General features: G+C 41.5%; 1 protein-coding gene across 2 annotated transcripts; it reads left to right on the forward strand.

The window, feature by feature from the left end:
• The first annotated feature begins 1,886 nt into the window (after positions 1 to 1,886).
• On the forward strand, positions 1,887 to 12,097 carry C5H4orf36 (chromosome 5 C4orf36 homolog). 2 transcript variants are annotated; one of them, XM_066233160.1, is made up of 4 exons: positions 1,887 to 1,938; positions 2,719 to 2,855; positions 11,580 to 11,734; positions 11,964 to 12,097. In XM_066233160.1, exons 2-4 carry the CDS (start codon positions 2,794 to 2,796, stop codon positions 12,095 to 12,097), a joined length of 351 nt encoding a protein of 116 aa, XP_066089257.1. In that variant the 5' UTR covers positions 1,887 to 1,938; positions 2,719 to 2,793. The 2 variants fall into 2 exon arrangements, with proteins under 2 accessions (XP_066089257.1, XP_066089258.1); XM_066233161.1 differs by lacking the exon at positions 1,887 to 1,938 and adding an exon at positions 2,044 to 2,155.
• The last annotated feature ends 9,073 nt before the right edge of the window (positions 12,098 to 21,170 follow it).

A 21,170-nucleotide genomic window follows, 5' to 3' on the forward strand; every position in this document is an offset into this window, starting at 1 on the left:
CTTCTCATCACCCTTACTGTTTGCCAGTCCCTGTCTGTCTCCCACCCTAAAAAAAATCAACCAATGAGCATAAAATTAGTATAACAATTAATTGGTGCTTCTCTCTTGCCCCCCCAATCAATTTAAAAAATTAAAAAATATATTCAAGCTCTACTGGCTAAGGTCAAAATCTACTACATTGATTTCACAATCCATTAATGGCTTCAGCATTCTTTGTGCTAAATACTAACACCCACCTTCACTCCTCCCTGCTCCTAAAATAGAAGAGTCCTCACCTTCTAGTTTCTGGGAGGAACAAAAACACCTTCTAAAGGTAGGTCAACTCTGTCAGTCTATTCTAATTAGACAGGAGCTATTATCAGAGGTAGCTGTTAGGGCCAAAATGGCTCTATGTTTTGGCTTTAAAAGTTGGTCCTGGCCCTGGCCGGTTGGCTCAGTGGTAGAGTGTCAGCCTGGTGTGCAGGAGTCCCGGGTTCGATTCCCAGCCAGGGCACACAGGAGAAGCGCCCATCTGCTTCTCCACCCCTCCCTTCTCCTTCTTCTCTGTCTCTCTTTTCCCCTCCCGCAGCCAAGGCTCCATTGGAGCAAAGTTGGCCCGGACACTGAGGATGGCTCTATGGCCTCTGCCTCAGGCGCTAGAGTGGCTCTGGTTGGAACAGAGCAACGCCCCAGATGGGCAGAGCATCGCCCCCATGGTGGGCATGCCGGGTGGATCCCGGTCGGGCGCATGCGGGAGTCTGTCTGACTGCCTTCCTGTTTCCAACTTCAGAAAAAAAAAAAAAAAAAAAATTGGTCCTACAACTCACTAGCCATGTGACCCTGAGCAGTACTTTAATCTCAAAGTTCCTTCTTCCTCTATAAAACTGGAGTAATAAGTATCCTTGCCTATCTCATAGAGTTGTGACTAAACTCAAAATTAGATAATTGGGTACAGAGAATTTATTGACACAATTTTTTTTTTTTTTTAGATTTATTCATTTTTAAAGGGGGGAGGGGAGGAGCAGGAAGCATCAACTCCCATATGTGCCTTGACCTGGCAAGCCCAGGGTTTCAAACTGGTGACCTCAGAGTTCCAAGTCGATGCTTTATCCATGGTGGAACCATAGGTCAGGCCTGTTGACACAATTTTTAATCTTCACAACAGCCTTATACGAGATAGAGAGTATTATACGTGTTTGACAGAGAAATTAAGGGTTAGAGACTTTACGTAGGAAAGATCTTAAGGTCAGCAAGTGATGGAACTAGAATTCCAAACTAGGTTTGACTTCAAAACCCTCATGGAAAATGGAAAGGTAAGCTATTTTCATTTGACCATCGAATACATTAAAATGTATTGATCTATCTGTTAGCACTACAGTATAACGACTTCAGAAACTGGCCACATTTTCTGATCCATCTTAACTCCTAACACGAACACCTAACATACCACATATGGGTTTTGAACTTTAACCTTTAAAATCGTCCTGACCCTCTAGGGCAGGTGAATAACAGCAGCTTGTGCTGCTCAAGCGTGACAGTGAGACTTACTCATAAAGGAACACATCACAATGGGAAAACATTTTGCTTAAGTAGGGCCCCAGAGGGTACCTAAACGAAGTCCTCAACATAACCTAACACTCACTAATGTTTCCAGAGAAAGACCTATTTTACAGCCCTCTTTCGCTAGAGGGCTTTGTTCCTTAGCTTATGTGGGTCTTCCGTGGTGTAACCCCGATGTTCCCGCCCCAAGGGGACCCCGTGGGGTGCGTGTTCCGTGCCTGTCGCCCGACCCGGCGAGCCCCAAACCACAAAGCCCTTTGTTGAGGCCTTGGCTCCCCACGCGAGCAGGGAGAAGTGTGCTCCGAACGTGTGCGCTGCTTTGCGCTCCTGGTTGGGGGCGAGCTTTGCTCTGCGCTCCGTCCGCTGGGGATGGCAACCCTTTGAGATGCCCGAGTGCTGGTAGGCAGGCGCTGGTGCCCCCTTTGGGGATCCGCACCCGAGGCCCTGGTGGAGCGGGCGCGCCGGCGGGTGGTGGGAAGAGGGTGCGGAGGGCGGGACAGAGGGCGGACGGCGTGGAGGGAGGACGCACTGCTCTGCGCAGGATCCTGAAGTGACCGAATCCTCCACCCGCTCCACCGATCTGTTTCTCACGAAACAGGGCGGTGCATTAGGCTGTGTGTGTGTGGTGACGGGGGGGAGGGGAGCGGCGGCTGTAGGCTCCGGGCGGGCGGTAGGGGGCAGTGGGGGGGCAGGTGGTAGGCTGGAAGAGACCTGCTTATAAGACGTGGGAAGGGAAGTGGGAGTGGTGCTTTTTAAAATTCAGGTATTTCAAAGAGGAAAAATCTGGGAAAGTTCGCAGTTTTTAAAGGATTGAGTCGAGGGACAGGAAGTTCCTTTTCCTGCATAGCCCCTTATCTCTTAACAGTGCTGCAGTCTGCCACTTGTTTGGTGACGTGGGCTTGGAGCCAGTTTGGCAGGCTGCAGCACTGACAGAGGACCGCGACGCAACAGACGATGCTGTTAACTTGGCATTTTCTCCTTATGTGACAAGAAGTAATAAAACGAGTTACTGGGAAATAAAAAAGAACACAATTCTACATCAGGAGTTGAGCTACACTGAACATTTTATTAGGGACGTTCTGACATTCAGAAATGCTTTTTTCTCGATCTTTTTATTATTTGAACATTAAAAAATATTCAAGGTAAAGCCATTTATTAGGTGTGTTGCAATCATTTCAGGCAAAGTGAACAGAGTATCCGAGTCATTATTACAAAAGACACCTGTGTTGGGAAGTTAGACTGTAGTAATTTACCATGGCTTACTGCTTGCCAAGAAAGAACACAGTGAAAAATATTCTGCGGGGCAGTTTTACAGTGTAAGTATTTTTATTAGGATAAGTATTGACGTGGGATGGGGAGAGTCCTTGCTGAAATAAAAATACTGGACACCTTTGTATTCCTCAAGGGATAGATACTAGACTAGGCTGTATGAGACATTTTCAAGTGTCTAGATACTGTTTGTCTTTTTCAGAAAACTGCTTTTTACAGGAATATATAAATGATCTTACTTGGTCTTTACAACAAAAGAAACCTTTCAAATGAGAAAACTGAGGTTGGAAAAATGGTTTGGTCAAAGGCACAGTCAAGTAGTAAAGTGACAGTATTAGAAGTCTTCTTACTCTAAAGTAACACTGCCCACCACCTTAAAACATCTCCGTAGGTAGTGAAGATCTATCTAAAAATGTCTTGGTGTCAGACAAGCCATATATATCATAACAAAGCCATTGATTAGCTGGTAGGAAGTGTCAGTTTTTCATCTTGTATACTTTGGTAGTCAATGCCAGATAATCTCTGCAGAATAAATGCCTTCTCTCATTCTCCTAAGAAAGTATTTTATATCATATTTTTTATAAAAGCAGCTAAATGAAGAGGAACGGATTGGTAGTAACACTCTTTGGAGTTCATTTGCTAATGCAACTACTCACCTTTGGCTTTTTTTTTTTTAATTTTTTATTTTTTTTAATATTAATATTTTTTTATTAAATTTAATGCAGTGACATTGATAAATCAGGGTACATATGTTGAGAGAAAATATCTCTAGATTATTTTGACATTTGATTGTGCTGTATACCCCTCCCGCAAAGTTAAATTGTCTTCTGTCACCTTCTATCTGGTTTTCTTTGTGCCCCTCCCCTCCCCTAACTCCTCTCTCCTTCTTCACCCCCTCCCCCTCCCCAACCCCCCCCCCCGCCCCTGTTGCCATCACATTCTTGTTCATGTCTCTGAGTCTCATTTTTATGTCCCTTCTATGTATGGATTCATCTCAGTTTTTTTTCTGATTTACTTATTTCACTCCATATAATGTTATCAAGGTCCATCCATGTTATTGTAAATGATCCTATGTCATCATTTCTTATGGCTGAGTAGTATTCCATAGTATATATGGAAAGTTTTTTAATCCACTCGTCCTCTGACGGACACTTGGGCTGTTTACAGATCTTCGCTATTGTGAACAATGCTGCCACAAACATGCGGGTGCATTTCTCCTTTTCGAGCCGTTCTATGGTGTCCTTGGGGTATATTCCTAAAAGTGGGATAGCTGGGTCAAAAGGCGGTTCGATTTTCAGTTTTTTGAGGAATCTCCATACTGTTTTCCACAGTGGCTGCACCAGTCTGCATTCCCACCAGCAGTGCAGGAGGGTCCCCTTTTCTCCACATCCTCGCCAGCACTTATTCTGTGTTGTTTTGTTGATAAGCGCCATTCTGACTGGTGTAAGGTGATATCTCATTGTGGTTTTAATTTGCATTTCTCTAATGATTAGTGATGTTGAGCATTTTTTCATATGCCTATTGGCCATCTGTATGTCCTCTTTGGAGAAGTGTCTATTCATCTCTTTTGCCCATTTTTGGATTGGGTTGTTTGTCTTCCTGGTGTTGAGTTTTACAAGTTCTTTATAAATTTTGGTTATTAACCCCTTATCGGACGTATTGTCAAATATGTTCTCCCATTGTGTAGTTTGTCTTTTTATTCTGTTCTTGTTGTCTTTAGCTGTGCAAAAGCTTTTTAGTTTGATATAGTCCCATTTGTTTATCCTGTCTTTTATTTCACTTCCCGTGGAGATAAATCAGCAAATATATTGCTCCGAGAGATGTCGGAGAGCTTACTGCCTATGTTTTCTTCTAAGATGCTTATGGTTTCACGGCCTACATTCAAGTCTTTTATCCATTTGAGTTTATTTTTGTGAGTGGTGTAAGCTGGTGATCTAGTTTCATTTTTTTGCAGGTAGCTGTCCAATTTTCCCAACACCATTTGTTAAAGAGGCTGTCTTTACTCCATTGTATTTCCTTACCTCCTTTGTCAAATATCAGTTGTCCATAGAACTGTGGGTTTATTTCTGGGTTCTCTATTCTATTCCATTGATCTATATGCCTGTTCTTATGCCAGTACCAGGCTGTTTTGAGTACAATGGCTTTGTAGTATAACTTGATATCAGGAAGTGTGATACCTCCCACTTTATTCTTCTTTTTTAAGATTGCTGAGGCTATTCGTGTCCTTTTTTGGTTCCATATAAATTTTTGGAATATGTGTTCTATATCTTTGAAGTATGTCATTGGTATTTTAATTGGTATTGCATTGAATTTATAAATTGCTTTGGGTAATATAGACATTTTAATGATGTTTATTCTTCCTAACCATGAGCACGGTATATGCTTCCACTTGTTAGTATCTTCCTTGATTTCTTTTCTCAATGCTTTGTAATTTTCCGAGTACAAGTCTTTAGTCTCCTTGGTTAAGTTTACTCCTAGGTACTTTATTTTTTTGGTTGTAATTGTGAAGGGGATTGTTTCCTAATTCTCTTTCTGACTGTTCATTGTTGGTGTATAAAAATGCTTCTGATTTCTGAGTATTGATTTTATATCCTGCCACTTTGCTGAATTTATTTATCAGGTCCAGTAGTTTTTTGACTGAGACTTTAGGGTTTTCTATATACAATATCATATCATCTGCAAATAATGATAGTTTTACTTCTTCTTTTCCAACTTGAATGCCTTTTATTTCTTCTTCTTGTCTGATTGCTGTGGCTAGGACTTCCAGGACTATGTTAAATAAGAGTGGTGAAAGGGGGCACCCCTGCCTTGTTCCTGATCTTAAGGGTATTGCTTTTAATTTTTGCCCATTGAGTATGATGTTGGCTGTGGGTTTCTCATAGATGGCTTTTATCATGTTGAGGTATGTTCCCTGTATTCCCACTTTGCTGAGAGTTTTGATCATGAATGGGTGCTGGATTTTATCAAATGCTTTTTCTGCATCTATTGAAATTATCATATGGTTTTTCTCCTTCTTTTTGTTTATGTGATGAATCACATTGATTGATTTACGAATATTGTACCAGCCTTGCCTCCCAAGAATAAATCCCACTTGATCATGGTGTATGATTTTTTCCATATATTGTTGGATCCGGTTTGCTAATATTTTGTTGAGGATTTTAGCATCTATATTCATCAGAGATATTGGCCTATAATTTTCTTTCTTTGTGTGGTCTTTGCCTGGTTTTGGAATCAGAATTATGCTCGCCTCATAAAAGGAGTTTGGAAGTCTTCCTTCCTCTTGAATTTTTTGAAATAGTTTGAGAAGGATAGGAGTTAGTTCTTCTTTGAATATTTGGTAGAATTCCGTTGTGAAGCCATCGGGCCCCGGACTTTTCTTTGTTGGGAGTTTTTTGATAACTGTTTCGATCTCCTTTGGTGTAATTGGTCTGTTTAAGTTTTCTGATTCTTCCAGATTGATTTTGGAAGATTGTACGTTTCAAGGAATTTGTCCATTTCATCTAGGTTGTCTAGTTTTTTGGCATACAGTTCTTCATAGTATTTTCTTACAATATTTTGTATTTTTGTTGTGTCAGTTGTTATTTCTCCTCTCTCATTTCTAATTTTATTTATTTGAGTCCTCTCTCTCTTTTTCTTGGTGAGTCTACTTAAAGGTGCATCAATCTTGTTTACCTTTTCAAAGAACCAGCTCCTAGTTTCATTGATCTTCTGTATTGTTTCTTTAGCCTCTATGTCATTTATTTCTGCTCTGATCTTTATTATTTCCTTCCTTCTACTACATTTGGGCTTTACTTGCTGTTCTTTTTCTAATTCTTTTAGATGCAGGGTTAAGTTGTTTATTTGAGCTTTTTTTAGCTTCTGAAAGTGTGCCTGTAGTGCTATGAACTTCCTTCTCAGCACTGCTTTCGCTGTGTCCCATAAATTTTGAGTTGTTGTATGCTCATTGTCATTCGTTTCTAGGAATTTCTTTATTTCTTCTTTGATCTCATTCTTAATCCATTCATTATTTAACACCCTGCTATTTAGTTTCCATGTGTTTGAGAATTTTTGAGCTTTTCTGCTGTGATTCATTTCTAGTTTCATGCCGTTGTGATCGGAGAAAGTGCTTGATATGATTTCAGTCTTCTTAAATTTGTTGAGAGCACTTTTGTGCCCTAACATGTGGTCTATCCTAGAGAATGTACCATGAGCACTTGAAAAGAATGTATATTCTGCTGCTTTAGGGTGAAAGGTTCTGAAGATATCTATTAAATCGAGTTGGTCTAGTGTTTCCAATAAGTCTGCTGTTTCTTTGTTAATTTTCTTTCTTGAGGATCTATCTAGTGATGTTAGTGGGGTATTGAAATCTCCTACTATTATAGTATTGCTGTTGATCTCGCCCTTTAAATCCATCAAAATCTGTTTTATATATTTGGGTGCTCCTATATTAGGTGCATAGATATTTATAATAGTTATATCTTCCTGTTGGATTACTCCCTTTATCATTATGTAGTGGCCTTCTTTATCTCTTACTATATCCTTTGTTTTAAAGTCCAATTTGTCTGATATAAGTATTGCTACCCCAGCTTTTTTTTCATTTCCGTTTGCATGAAACATTTTTTTCCATCCTTTTACCTTAATCTGTGTGTGTCTTTTGTTCTAAGGTGTGTCTCTTGTAGACAACATATGTATGGGTCCTGTTTTCTTATCCACGCAGCTACCCTATGTCTTTTGATTGGATCATTTAATCCATTTACATTTAAGGTTATTATTGATATGTAGTTGTTTATTGCCATTTTCTTCTTTAAAGGTGTATTCCTTTTTCTTTTTTTTTTTTCTGTATTCTTTTCCCACTTTATCTGTTTACACCAGGCCCCTTAATATTTCCTGCAGCATTGGTTTGGTTGTAATGAATTCCTTGAGTTGTTTTTTTGTCTGGGAAGCTTTTTATTTTTCCTTCAATTTTAAACGATAGCCTTGCTGGTTAAAGTAGTCTTGGTTGTAGGTTCTTGTTCTGCATTACTTTGAATATTTCTTGCCATTCCCTTCTGGCCTCAAGTGTTTCTGTTGAGAAGTCAGATGTCATCCTTATGGGGGCTCCTTTGTAGGTGATAACTTTTTTTTCTCTTGCAGCTTTTAATATTTTCTCTTTATCGCTTAGCTTTGGTATTTTAATTATGATGTGTCTTGGTGTAGGTTTCTTTGGGTTTCTCTTTAATGGAGTCCTCTGTGCTTCTTGGATTTGTGAGAGTTTCTCTTGCATTAATTTAGGGAAGTTTTCAGCTATGATATGATTGAACAAAGTCTCTATCCCTTGTTCTTTTTCTTCTTCTTCAGGAACCCCTATGATGCGGATGTTATTTCTCTTCATGTTGTCACAGAGCTCTCTAAGAGTTTCCTCTGACTTTTTGAGTCTTTTTTCTCTTTCTTCTCTGCTTTCATGCCTTCATTCCAGTTGTCTTCTAACTCGCTGATTCGATCCTCTGCTCTATCTATCCTGTTTTTAATTCCTTCCATTGTGGTCTTTATTTCTGATATTGTATTTGTCGTCTCCAACTGATTCTTTTTTATACTTGCTATTTCTTTATTTAGGTTTTCAAACTCCCCCTCCATTGTTGTTCTAAGATCCCTAAGCATCCTTACAATCATTATTTTGAACTCCGCATCTGGAAGTTTGATTATTTCCATATCACTCAGTTCATCTCTCGAAAGTGTCTCTTGTGGTTTCATTTGGATTGCACTCCTTTGTTTTCTCATCTTCTTCTTCTTTTTTTTTTTATTTGTAGAGTTGATTGAGTCTAGGCTTGGTGTTGTCTGCCTCCAGTTTTCAGTTGTGTTATTTTTAGGTCTTCGTGGGTTGGTATCAGCTATTATTTGTAATCCACTTTCGGATTTGGGCAGCTTTGAAGTCTTGATTTGTTTGTTTTCTTAACAGGTGATAGTCTTGTTAACTGATCTCAGCAGGGGGCTTCCTTGAAACTGTATCCAGGAATGCTGTGGGTGTAACCTGAGACGCTGAAGGTCTCTTCCTCCAACTAATCTCACTGGGGGCAGGGTTTTTTCTCTCAGCTTCAGTACGGGAGGTGTATCTCAGATCTCCATGGAGACCTGAGTTACTGCCCCTCCTCCCCACTTCTTGTTTTCAGCTGTGTCTTGTTGTGCTGATTGGAGCTGGATAGATGTCCGGAGATCTCTGATCCGGAAGCACTTCAGCTCTGTTTTGTGAAAGGTTCAGTCCCTCCCCCAGCTATGGCCGCCTCCAGCACGAATGAGTCAGCTTTTTATTTTGTTTCTTGCATACCTTAGCCCCTCACAGTCTGTCCCTCTCCCTGTCTTTTCCACTTGGGAGATAAGCTGGTCTTTTCAACCCACCTTGCTCCCTGGCCGCCAGGTAAGTGGCTGTGAGCAGTAGTTTCTGCTCTTTTTCCTCTGTGAAGTCCTCTCTGGGCTCTCAGCCTCACCCCCGTCCTTCCCTTCCTGTAAGCAGAGGAGATTCAGGCACTCCTTACCAGGATTATTGTGGCTTCCTCTTTGCTCCTTGGTTTTTGAGAGCTGTTCTTGCAGTTCAGTGTTGGTTTTTCATGCTGATTTTTTCTAAATTGATTTGTATTCCAGTTTGGTGTTGAGAGCTGGGTGTCTGTGCATCCGCCTACTCTGCTGCCATCTTCTCTCTCTCTCTCACCTTTGGCTTTTTAAGAGAGAGAGAGAGAGAAAGAGAGATTGAGACAGGGAGGGAGAGAGTTGAAAAGCATCAACTCCTACTTGTGGCACTTTACTTGTTCATTGATTGCTTTTCATATGGGCCTTAATGGGGGGTGGTGTCCAGCCCAGCCAGTGACCTCTTGTTCAAGCCAGTGACCATGGGCTCAAGCCAGAGACCATAGGGTCATGTTGATTTTCCCACACTCAAGCCGGTGACCTCACACCCAAGCTGGTGAGCCTGTGCTCATGTCAGCGACCTTAGAGTTCAAATCTGGGACCTCAGCATCCCAGGTGACACTCTATCCACTGTACCACCATGGGTCAGGCTCTCCTTCAACTTTTACTAGTTAAGTATTTTTATTTTTATTAGACTATTATTCATTTATTCCTTTTTAAAAAAATAAATTTTGGTTAAGTATTTTTAGAACATTATTTTTTTAAAAAAACACTAAAAACATACAAACAATATACAAGTATTTGCAAAGAAAATAAAAATGCTATTAAAAAAAAACTTTATTGATTTTTAGAGAGAGGAGAGAGAAAGATGGAAGGGGAGGAGCCAGAAGCATCAACTTGTAGTACTAGCTGCTTCTCATATGTGCCTTGCCTGGGTAAGCCTGAAGATTTGAACCAGAGATATCAGCATTCCAGGTCCATGCTTTAGCCACTGTACCACCACAGGTCAGGCAAAAATTCTATTTCTTATATCTCCATTCCTACCTCATACCCCAGTCCTACTCCGGGGTAAATTAAAAAAAAAATTATGTCCTGCCTGACCAGGTGGTGGTGCAGTAGATAGACCATTGGCCTGGGATGCTGAGACCGAGGTTCAAAATCCCAAGATCACAGCTTGAGCTTAGGCTTGCCAACTTGGGCATGGGATCATAGACTTTAGCCCAAAGGTCACTGGCTTGAGGCCCAAGGTTTCTGGCTTGCATCCAAGGTCACTGACTTAAGCAAGGGGTCACTCCCTCTGCTGGAGCCCCGTCAGTCAAGGCACATATGAGAAAGCAATCAATGAATAACTAAGGTGCTACAATGAAGAATTGATGCTTCTCATCTCTCTCTCCTTTCCTCTGTGTGTCTGTCCCTCTTGCTCTCTCTCTCTTTCTTTCACTAAATAATAATAATAATAATTTAGAAGAATTTACTGATTTTAGAGAGGGGGAGGGGGAGAGGTGGAGAAGCAGATGATTGCTCTCCTGTGTGCCCTGGCCACGAATTAAACCCGAGACTTCCATATGCTGAGCCAATGCTCTAACACTGAGGCAACAGCCAGTGCCTTCAAGTCGCTCCTGAAAGTTAGACAGTACAGTAACAAGGCAGCTGCAGGCTGAAACAACAACAAAAGTGGCGTGTGTAATACCCGCACTTCCCCTGTTCATACCAGACAGCTCTTTCCCTTTCCTCATGCATATGAAGTCACATCGACTGTAGATGAGAAACATCTCATTGCCTGTAGCTGATATTTGACATTTTCTAATTAGAATATATAAAACAATTCATTTAAATTTCATAGTGATTATTTTATGTATTGTAATTTGGGATTTTATCTCCTCCAGTTTTCTAAGGCTTCTCTTGGTGCTAGTGCTTCTAAATAAATATACCTAAGCTAAGCTCCAGCTTGGGTTTTTAATTAATTTGTGAGTCTCAATTTCCTTCTGTACCTGTGCAGTGGCTGTAAGGATTGAAATAGGCTCACACAGGCAAAGTCTTGGTGTAGGCCAAGCAAGCCCTGCTCAGTGCGTCATTGTTTCCTTTGTTCCTTCTCTAATGTGACTGTATTTTTGATTAGCTATAAAAGTCTTAAGTCCTTTTAAAAGACATGGGAAAATTGGAGTGACTCCAGGAAGCCTTCATTATGAACAAAAGTTTCTGTCATTATAGTTTATGGTAATTTTTAAATATAGTTTTATGTTAGTTAATATACGGCTCTTTCTCCTGGCCTAGATTTGCAACTCTGGAAAAATCCATAAACGAAAATGTGTAGTGGAAAACAGAACCGAGAATTAGTTTGATGTCCTCTGTATATCCCATAGTAGATGCTTCATAAATATTTGTTGAGTGAATTAATGAAATATTTGCTCCAGACAGCAATCTTGGGATCTTGCACTGCTTACAGAAACCTGGTACAAAAAGCTAGCCAAAATCAAGATTCGTTTCCTGCAAGAAATTACATTTGGTGGTCCTGTAGAACTCAGAAAGTGTAAAATCAATAAGGATAATCTGCTCCCTTCTGCAGAAGGTATGTTCAATAAGTACTACTTCAATAAATTGCAAATTTTCTGTCTTTTGCTTATTACTAGATAAATGTTTAAATATGTTCATTTGCATCTATACCACCTATATATGTAGTCCTCTCTTGTTTAGTATTCAAGAATGTGAATTATGCTGTGTCCTGAAAAATCAGTTTTGACTCAGTTATACCTTTTGAAAATTTTCACTTGGATTGTTTCATGTATTTATTTTTTTAGACATCAAGTTGGAAAGGGAATATGAAATGAAGCGCCTGAATAAGCTGAAATATCAGGAAAATGCAGCTGAGGAAATACAGATTGCCCTAAGGGAAAAGCCAGTTGGTTTGAGAAGACCTCTTCCACCTAAGTGACAGTCACCTCCCTGCTCTGCGCTTTCCCAGTCTGAAGTGGGCGAGGGGCTGCAGCCTTTCTCTGTGTGAATCCCGCTGGGGAACGAGCCAGCTCGGGTGGGTCAGGGCACAGCTCTGACAGATGTTCTGGGTCTCTGCCACCTGCTTGTTCCATGGTATCACAGAACAGCATGGTTAGTAGATGAAAAATGCATCTGGAAATAAGTCATTTGTGTGCTTCATTTTGATATTTTTGGAGAACTGTGCCGAGGAAAGAGGACATGCATTGCCGGGGACATTATTTTGAAGAACATTTAAAATATGCATCTATGAGATTTTAAGAGGCACCAAAAAAGAAAGAGAGAGAAATGCTTTGAAAAATGATAAACTGTGAAAACATGTGTTTGGTTAAGAAAAATTGTGGATTTCTTTTTAGTAGCTCCTCAGTTACCAATTTTCAGTGAAATATCATTTATTATTCTCATGTAGTACCCATAAAGTAGCTAATACAACTTGTTTAAGTTTTGTTCTCCTAAAAAATTTCATCTTTTTCTTCCTGCATAATTTCATCTTGTGTGTCTGGTATGCCCTGGAGCATGTGAAACACACATATGTATGTGAAAGTGACATAGAAATACAAAGACCTTATTTATTATGAGGAAAACTCATTTGTACAAGTAGCTGGACAATGATGAATGATTAGCTGGAAAGATTGATTCGTATGAACCCATTTTCTTAGAAGTTGAATTCAGTGAAGCACACTTGGATATGAAAGTGATATTTAGTTGCTTAACCAGTGGTGGCACAGTGGATAGAATGTTGAGGTTTCTGGCTGGAAACCCTGAGGTCACCGGCTTGAGCATGAACTCGTCAGCTTGAGTGTGGGCTACCAGTTTGAGCACAGGGATCATCATGATCCCGAGGGTTCTGGCTTGAGCCCATGGTCACTGGCTTGGCTTGGCTCCCCAGTCAAGGCATGTACTGAAAGCAATGACCAACTATAGGGAAGTAACTATAAGTTGATGCTTCTTATCTCTCTCCTTCCTTTCTCATCTCTCAAATGAAAAGGAAAAAAAAGGTTATATTTATGCACAATTTAGTGTTGTTAGATGATTCAGTAGGTATTTCAGGTGCTACTGGTGTCTTAACCTTATTACCTGGCTGGGTTTTTTTTGTTTTTGTTTTGTTTTTATTTGTTTTTTTAGCAAGAGAGAGGGAGTGGGGGACAGAGAGGGACAGACAGACAGGGAGAGAGATGAGAAGCATCAACTCATAGTTGTGGCGCTTTAGTTGTTCATTGATTGCTTTCTCATATGTGCCTTGACTGGGGGTGGGGCTCCAGCCGAGCCAGTGACCCCTTGCTTAAGCCAGTGACCTTGGGTTCAAGCCAGTGTCCATGGGATCATATCTGTGATCCCATGCTCAAGCTGGCAACCCCATGCTCAAGCTGGTGAGCCTGTGCTCAAGCTGGTGAGCCCATACCCAAGCAGGATGAGCCCACACTCAATCCGGTGACCTCAGGGTTTTGAACCAGGGTCCTCAGTGTCCCAGGCTGACACTCTATCCATTCACTGCACTACCTTCTGGTCAGGTCAGAAAATTTTTTTTTAAGCTGGAAACAGGGAGAGACAGTCAGACAGACTCCCGCATGTGCCCGACCGGGATCCACCAGCACGCTCACCATGGGGCGACGCTCTGCCCACCAGGGGGTGATGCTCTGCCCATCCTGGGCGTCGCCATGTTGCGACCAGAGCCACTCTAGAGCCTGAGGCAGAGGCCACAGAGCCATCCCCAGCGCCCGGGCCATCTTTGCTCCAATGGAGCCTTGGCTGCGGGAGGGGAAGAGAGAGACAGAGAGGAAAGCGCGGCGGAGGGGTGGAGAAGCAAATGGGCGCTTCTCCTGTGTGCCCTGGCCGGGAATCGAACCCGGGTCCTCTGCAAGCTAGGCCGACGCTAGAAAATTTGTTTTTAAAAACAAATTTTTGTTTTATAATTTAATATACATTTATAACTGATAATTAAAAAAAAAAAACCAAGGTGAGGCCCTGGCCGGTTACTCAGTGGATAGAGCGTCAGCCTGGCGTATGGATATGTCAGGTTCAATTCCCTGTCAAGGCACATAGAAGAAGCAATCATCTACTTTTCTCTCCCCCTCCTCTTTCTCTCCTTTTTATCTTTTCATGACCAGTGGCTTGATTGGTTCAACTGTGGCCTCAGGTACTGAGGATAGCTCTCTTGGCTCGAGCACATCAGCCTCAGGTGCTAAAACTAGTTCAGTACTTTAGCATTGGCCCCAGACAAGGTTGCTGGGTGGATCCCAGTCGGGGCACATGCAAGTGTCTGCCTCACTATCTCCCCTTGTCTCACCTAAAACAAACAAACAAACAAATAACAAAGTGAGTTCCACTGAAATTAAGAAAATTTCTCAAGGATGCACAACGAATTAGGGTAGGTCAGGAGTAGACTAAAACCCAGACCTATTAACTAAAAACTAGTTTTCTTTCTACTACTGTCTTATGTAAATGTGATTTTTAAGAAATTAAGACAACAGCAACAATGTTAAACCCGTGTGAATTCAAAGGCCAACCTTTTCCCAAAACCCATGTTGCTAAGCCACCTGCTGTGTCCACCTTTGGCCTGGCTGCCTGTATGGCCTATTGAGAAGATGGCTGGTATGGAACAATTCGGCTCTATTTTAAGTTTGGAATGTGACAGATTTTCCCACTAACAACTGGCAGCCCTGGCTACATTAGGCTTTCTGAACAGCAGGGTAATATCTAGTAAGTGTTCTGTGTGCTGAGTTAAGAATACACAGCTTCTTCAAGATGTTAGCTCCCAGGAAGAAGAAAGGAAGAAGGAATTGAGCCACATGTACTGACTTTCTCCTTCCAAACTTATCAATCAGCTCTACTTCCCTTGGTGTGGAGTGAACAGGGCCAGAGGTGTAATGCTGTTGGAATATTCTTCATAGGGAAGGAAATACCCACATTGGAGAAGTGTTTCTTCTCAACACCTTTCTGTGTGATGACATACAGGATGTAGATCCTCCTGAGACAGAATGAGAAAAAGATGGCCCGAGTTAAGGTGAAGTGCAGGAGGTCAGAGTGAAGGACATCTTTCATTCTCTCATCTGACTCACTCTAGATTCCTTGACTTTTGTTCTATTTATTTGGAAATTTTCTACTCTGGGTGGTCTTCTGTGTGAAGATATACTGTGTGAGGCCATTGTTGAATCCTTTTTGATTTTTAGGAGAGTGGCTCCTGGGAAATCTGGCAAGGCCCATCACATGCCCTACAGTTCTGGTATAAGAGAGCCTGAGTATGCCCTGGTTGGATGGCTCGGTTCGTCAGAGTGCCATCCTGAAGTGCAGAGTTGCTGGTTTGATCCCCAATTGGGGCATATATAAGAATAGATCTATGTTCCTGTCTCTCTCTCCTGTCCTCTCTCTCTAAAGTCAATAAATTAAAAAAAATCCTGAGTGAGTCCCAACTCTATCAGCAAGTAGAGGAAATTAACATGTATTGAGTGCATTCCTTGTGCCAAGGACTAAACTGTGCTAGTGCTTCCCAACATTTTTCATGTCACGGCACATGCAGAAAAGTCTAATTAATAGTCATACGGCATACCAGAATGAAAAAGAAGTGAGGATGCTCAAGGCCAGAGGTGACTGGCCTGGGGCTCTGACCCACCTAAAGGCTGAGGGGTCACCTCCTAGGCATCCCCATCACTCATGCACAGCAAACCATTGTGCTACAGTGGTTGGGAAGTCCTGCATTGAACACCTGGGATTTATACATAAGGGAATTGAGGCTCATAGGTTAAGAAACCTTCTTTTGATCACACAAGCAGAATTTGGTGTCAAACCAATCATTTTCCTTAAAGCGCACGCTCCTTTTGCTACATGATGCTTTTTACTATAGGTCCTCTGAACATGTTTTCTTCATTGTGTTAGGTTTGGGTCCAGAGTCCCTTTAAACTCAAACTCCCCTCACCCATCCTCCCACTGGGGCAACTTCCTCAGTAAGCATCTCCCTCATCCAATCTTCCCCTCCCCTTAAGCAACTCCCCTCACCCCAGGAAGATCTAGGAAGTGTCCTTGGGGTAAAGCCTTTGGGAGGGGCCTAAGGGTTGGAAAAGGGAGACAGTCTGTGACCAAGGCCACAATCCAGGATATGCTAATCTGAGCATGTCCAGGTGAACCAGTGCCCATGTCAGCAGATGCCTGCAGTAGTCCCTGTACCAGACACCCCCTTGATAGGTAAAATGGCTACTCAGCCACCATCTTAAGAACAATGCAGGGCTGAAGGAGGAAGAAGGACTTGCTTACTCAGTAATCCAGCTCAGACCTCCCTTGCAGCTGGATGCTGATAAGGGATGGTGGAGTCAGGTGCAGCAACATCAGCTGCCTTTGTCCAAGGTCCTTTGACAAATCCAAATAACCCCTGCCCCATCCATCCCTCAGGGCTGACACCCTTTGCTGGTCTCGGTCCACCTGCACCCAGGCACTTTTAAAATAAGATTTCCTTTTGGAACACACAAGCCTTGTGTTTTCGGTTTGGCCTATGGTTTCTGCCTTTTACCTCTTCCCGTAGCTCTCTGCTGGTGCCACCAAGGTATCAGCCAATCTGTTTGCAGATGCACAGATAAACTTCTTAATTAAAAATAAATTTTTCTGAGACAGGAGGGGAGAGAGATGAGATGCATCAGTTTGTTGTTGCAGCATCTTAGTTGTCCATTGATTGTTTTCTCATATATGCTTTGACCAGTAGGCTCCAGGCAAGCCAGTGACCCCTTGCTCAAGCCAGCAACCTTTGGCTCAAGCCAACAACCTTGGGCTTCAAGCCTGTGACCTTTGGGCTCAATCCAGCAACCATGGGGTCATATCTATGATCCCATACTCAAGCTGGTGACTCTATGCTCAAGCTGGTGAGCCCATGCTCAAGCTGGATGAGGCCATGCTCAAGCAGGTGACCTTGGGGTTTTAAACCTGGGTCTTCAGCATCCCAGTTTGATGCTCTATCTACTACTGTGCCACCACCTGGTCAAGGTAAATTTCTTGTAAAGCTCATCAGGCCTTGTGCGTCCCTTTTTTGGCAACCTAACATGTAGGTCCTCTGAACATTGTTTTGGCCTCGCATATCACTCACGGAATAATTTCTGATCAGTAGTTCATTTAGTTACAGTTCATTTCAACAAGCATTTATTTGGTTCTGATAGTCATCAGTGCTTGTTGCTGGGATCTAAAGATGAACAATGGATTCAGTTCTATTCATTTTTCAATGATAAATCTTTATGTTTCTAGTTTTCATTGTTACGGACAATACTTCTTCGAACATATTTAAACAAGACTCTTTAAGTACATTGTATGGGAATTTCAATTCTGATGATAGGCCTAGAAAAAGAATTTCCAGCCCTGGCTAGATAGCTCAGTTGTTTGGAGCGTTGTCCGGGAATAGAGGTTGCTGTTTAATGCCCAGTACAGGGGCAGGTTGATGTTTCTGTTTCTGTTTCTCTCTCTCTTTCTCTCTCTCTCTCTCATCCTCTCTCTAAAATCAATAAAATAAACATTAAAAAGAAGATATACTAAAAAGAAAGAAAAGGAATTTCTGTGACTTAGATGCTTATTTTAGTTTTACAAATAATGCCAAATCGCTCTCTAAAGTGGCTGTACCAATTTATATGATCCTTCCAGTGGTTTATGAGTATATTAGACATTGGGCTGCTCATGATCTAATTTCATTTCTATGGTTTTGTGAGGTGAAGATCCAGGTTTTTGCTTTGCCTGATCCTCAGAGCATGGGCATGAGTATGTGGTCAAAGCATGCCAACTGGCTGCTTCCTCCTGGGACTTGGACTCTGAACTGAGAGACACAGAAGCCAAGCCGGTTTGGAATTCCTTTCGGTGATAATGGCCATGGAGCCAGCTCCCAGTGACAGGGGTAGAAGCAACATCAACAGTGATATCAGGTGCATCTTAATAGACCCTTCTCATGACAAGAATCATTAGCCATGTGTCTGGGTTTCCTGGAGTTTCTGGGCCTACCTGTTTTCAAACCTTATCATCTAGCCTTTTTATTCATACAGTTCATACTGTGAATTCTCCAGTAACCTTCCAATGACTTCCAACTCTCCTACTGGAATTGAGTGCAGTACACTCTTTTCATACTGTCAATTACCAGATATTGGAGGGCTATAAAACCAGTTTTGTGGGTCCGACTGACATTTAAAAAATGACTGTTGTAAGGGTAAGGATTGTTTCATGAAACATAGTCACACGTAAATGTACATAGATACAAGCATATGTATGCCAGATTGCTAGGTAAAATGCTTTTCTTATTTTAGTTATTGTTTAAACATTTGAAAAGTGTTGGTGCAGTTTAAGAGCATGGGCTCTGCAATTAGACTGCTTGCACTCCAGTCCCACTTGCCAGCCATATAACCTCGGGAAAGTTCCTTTAGCTCTGTACCTGGCCTTCCTCATTTGTAACATGATAATGTGGGGAGACTGCCAGTTTTCTGCCAAAGTGCTTTTCCCCTTCTTTTATAGCTACCATGTTAGTCTTAGTTAATGCTTCTATAAAAGAATACCAAAGACTGGGTGGCTTAAACAACAACCATTTATTTCTCACAGTTCTGGAGGCTGAAAGTCCAGGATCAGGATCAGGTTTTTGATCAGGGCCTTCTTCCTGATTTAAAGACCATTACCTTCTTGCTGTGTTTTCATTGGGCAGAGAGAGAATATATGTCTCTTCTTATAAGGGCACTAATCCCATTCATGAGGGTTCCATCCTGCCTCGTGAATGCTTCCTAACAGCCCTACCTCCAAATACCATCACATTGGGGATAAGGACTTCAACATGAATTTTGGAGGGGCACAAACATCCAGTCCATAGGAGTATAGTAGCTGAGCACATAACTGTGCAGGCCACATTTGCTACTTATAATTGAGTATGGCTAAGTTCTTGCCAATGGAATGTGTGTCAGTGATGTACACCACTTTCAAATCTGAACCTTAAAAGGCTTTCTCCATTACCTTTTACCAGTGGGTAGAACCCTGATGTGGTGGTCATCCAGCTTGACCACATAAACAATGATAATATAGACCAGTGTGGTCCCCAACCCCTAGGCCGCAGACTGGTACCGATCCGTGGGCCATTTGGTACCGGTCCGCAGAGAAAGAATAAATAACTTACATTATTTCCTGTTTTATTTATATTTAAGTCTGAATGATGTTTTATTTTTAAAAAATGACCAGATTCCCTCTGTTACATCCATCTAAGACTCACTCTTGACGCTTGTCTCGGTCACGTGATACATTTTTCCGTCCCACCCTAAAGGCCGGTCCGTGAAAATATTTTCTGACATTAAACCAGTCCATGGCCCAAGAAAGGTTGGGGACCACTGATATAGACCATGTAGACAGTGATGGTAGAACAGCAAGATTGAAGGGGCCTAGGTCCTTGGATGACTATGTGGAGTTTTCGCAACCTGACCTACTCACATAAGGACTGTTGAATATGAGAAAAAATGTCTTTGTTTTCTAAGTCACTGTATTTTGGGATCACTTTATTACATTAATTTCATCTTTACTCTAACTAATATATTACCTCATAGAGCTGTTGAGACTTATTCCAGTAATTCCTGGTATATATAATAAATACTAAATAAAATATACTTCTTATTAGTGTTTTTCAAATCAAGAAACCTAATTGGAGGAAGGTGAGCTAAAGGCAATAAACTTCCAGTTATAGGTTAAATAAGTACTAAGAATATGACACGCAACATGATGACTACAGCTAACACTGAGGTATGATATATAGGAGAGAGAGTAAATCCTAAGAGTTCTCATCACAAGGAGAACATTCCCCTCCCCCTTTTCTTCTTTTTCTATATCTATGTGAGAAGATGGATGTTAGCTACACCTGTTGTGGTAATCATTTCACATCAGATGTATATCAAATCATCATGCTGTACATTTTAAACTTGTAAAGTAATATATGTCAATTATTTTTCAATAAAAGTGGAAAAATAATAAAGAATATATATAAAAAAACCCTTGATTAATAAAATGAGGGGTGAGTTTAGCTCAGTGGTTCTCTATGAGGAATATATATATTTTTTTACAAAGACAGAAAGAGAATCAGAGAAAGGGATAGATAGGGACAGACAGGAATGAAGAGAGATAAGAAGCATCAATCATCAGTTTTTTGTTGCGATACCTTTGTGGTTCATTGATTGTTTTCTCATATGTGCCTTGACTGCGGGCCTTCAGCTGACCGAGTAACCCCTTGCTCGAGCCAGCAACCTTGGGTCCAAGCTGGTGAGCTTTTTGCTCAAGCCAGATGAGCCCACGCTCAAGCTGGTGATCTCAGGGTCTCAAACCTGGGTCCTTTGCATCCCAGTCTGATGCTCTATCCACTGCGCCACCACTTGGTCAGGCTATGGAAGGATGATTTTTGCCTACCCCTCTACTTTAGTAAACATTTGGCAATGCCTGGAAACATTTTTAGTTATTGTAACTGTGGGGTATCATAAAGGCATCTATTGGTAGAATCCATGGATGCTGCTAAATATACTATAATACACAGGACAGCCCCACACAACAAAGGGTTTTCAATAGTGCCAAGGCTGAGAAACTATGACCTAACTAATTGGTTTTAGCTACTCAGGACACATTGCTAAACCAGAAGGTTGATCAAATTGCATGGCTGAGAATCATGAGGTGGGGTATTTCCCTAGAAGAAATGCAGACTATTTTTCCAGGAGAGGAAGAAAATGAATGCTGGATAGCAATTAACAGATTTCTCCCATAACCTTTTGGCTACTCACATTCACTCACACCCTTCTTTTCAAATATATAAACCCACTTACTACATCATGTCCAAGTCCAGGATTTCAGGATGATACATAGTCTTTATCTTTAGCCTGGATCTTGCAATCAATTGTTAAATTATATGCCTTTAACATGAACACAATCGATACACTATGATAAAGAGAGAACATGATAGATTTATAGACAAAAAGGTTGGGCTCTCCAGTGTTGCAGATGGTCTTGGGCCACAGAGCTAGCAATTTCTCCCTTGGCTTTGGGAG

Source organism: Saccopteryx bilineata, chromosome 5 (genome assembly GCF_036850765.1).
Source record: "Saccopteryx bilineata isolate mSacBil1 chromosome 5, mSacBil1_pri_phased_curated, whole genome shotgun sequence".
NCBI classification, from domain to species: Eukaryota; Metazoa; Chordata; class Mammalia; order Chiroptera; family Emballonuridae; genus Saccopteryx; species Saccopteryx bilineata.

Bases quoted from the DNA above. Each gene is read 5' to 3' on its own strand.
- C5H4orf36 (XM_066233160.1), top strand. From the start codon at position 2,794: ATGGCTTACTGCTTGCCAAGAAAGAACACAGTGAAAAATATTCTGCGG. The intron at 2,856-11,579 runs GTAAGTATTTTT...TATTTGCTCCAG, and splicing joins CTGCGGGGCAGTTTTACAGT to ACAGCAATCTTGGGATCTTG. The intron at 11,735-11,963 runs GTATGTTCAATA...TTATTTTTTTAG, and splicing joins TCTGCTCCCTTCTGCAGAAG to ACATCAAGTTGGAAAGGGAA.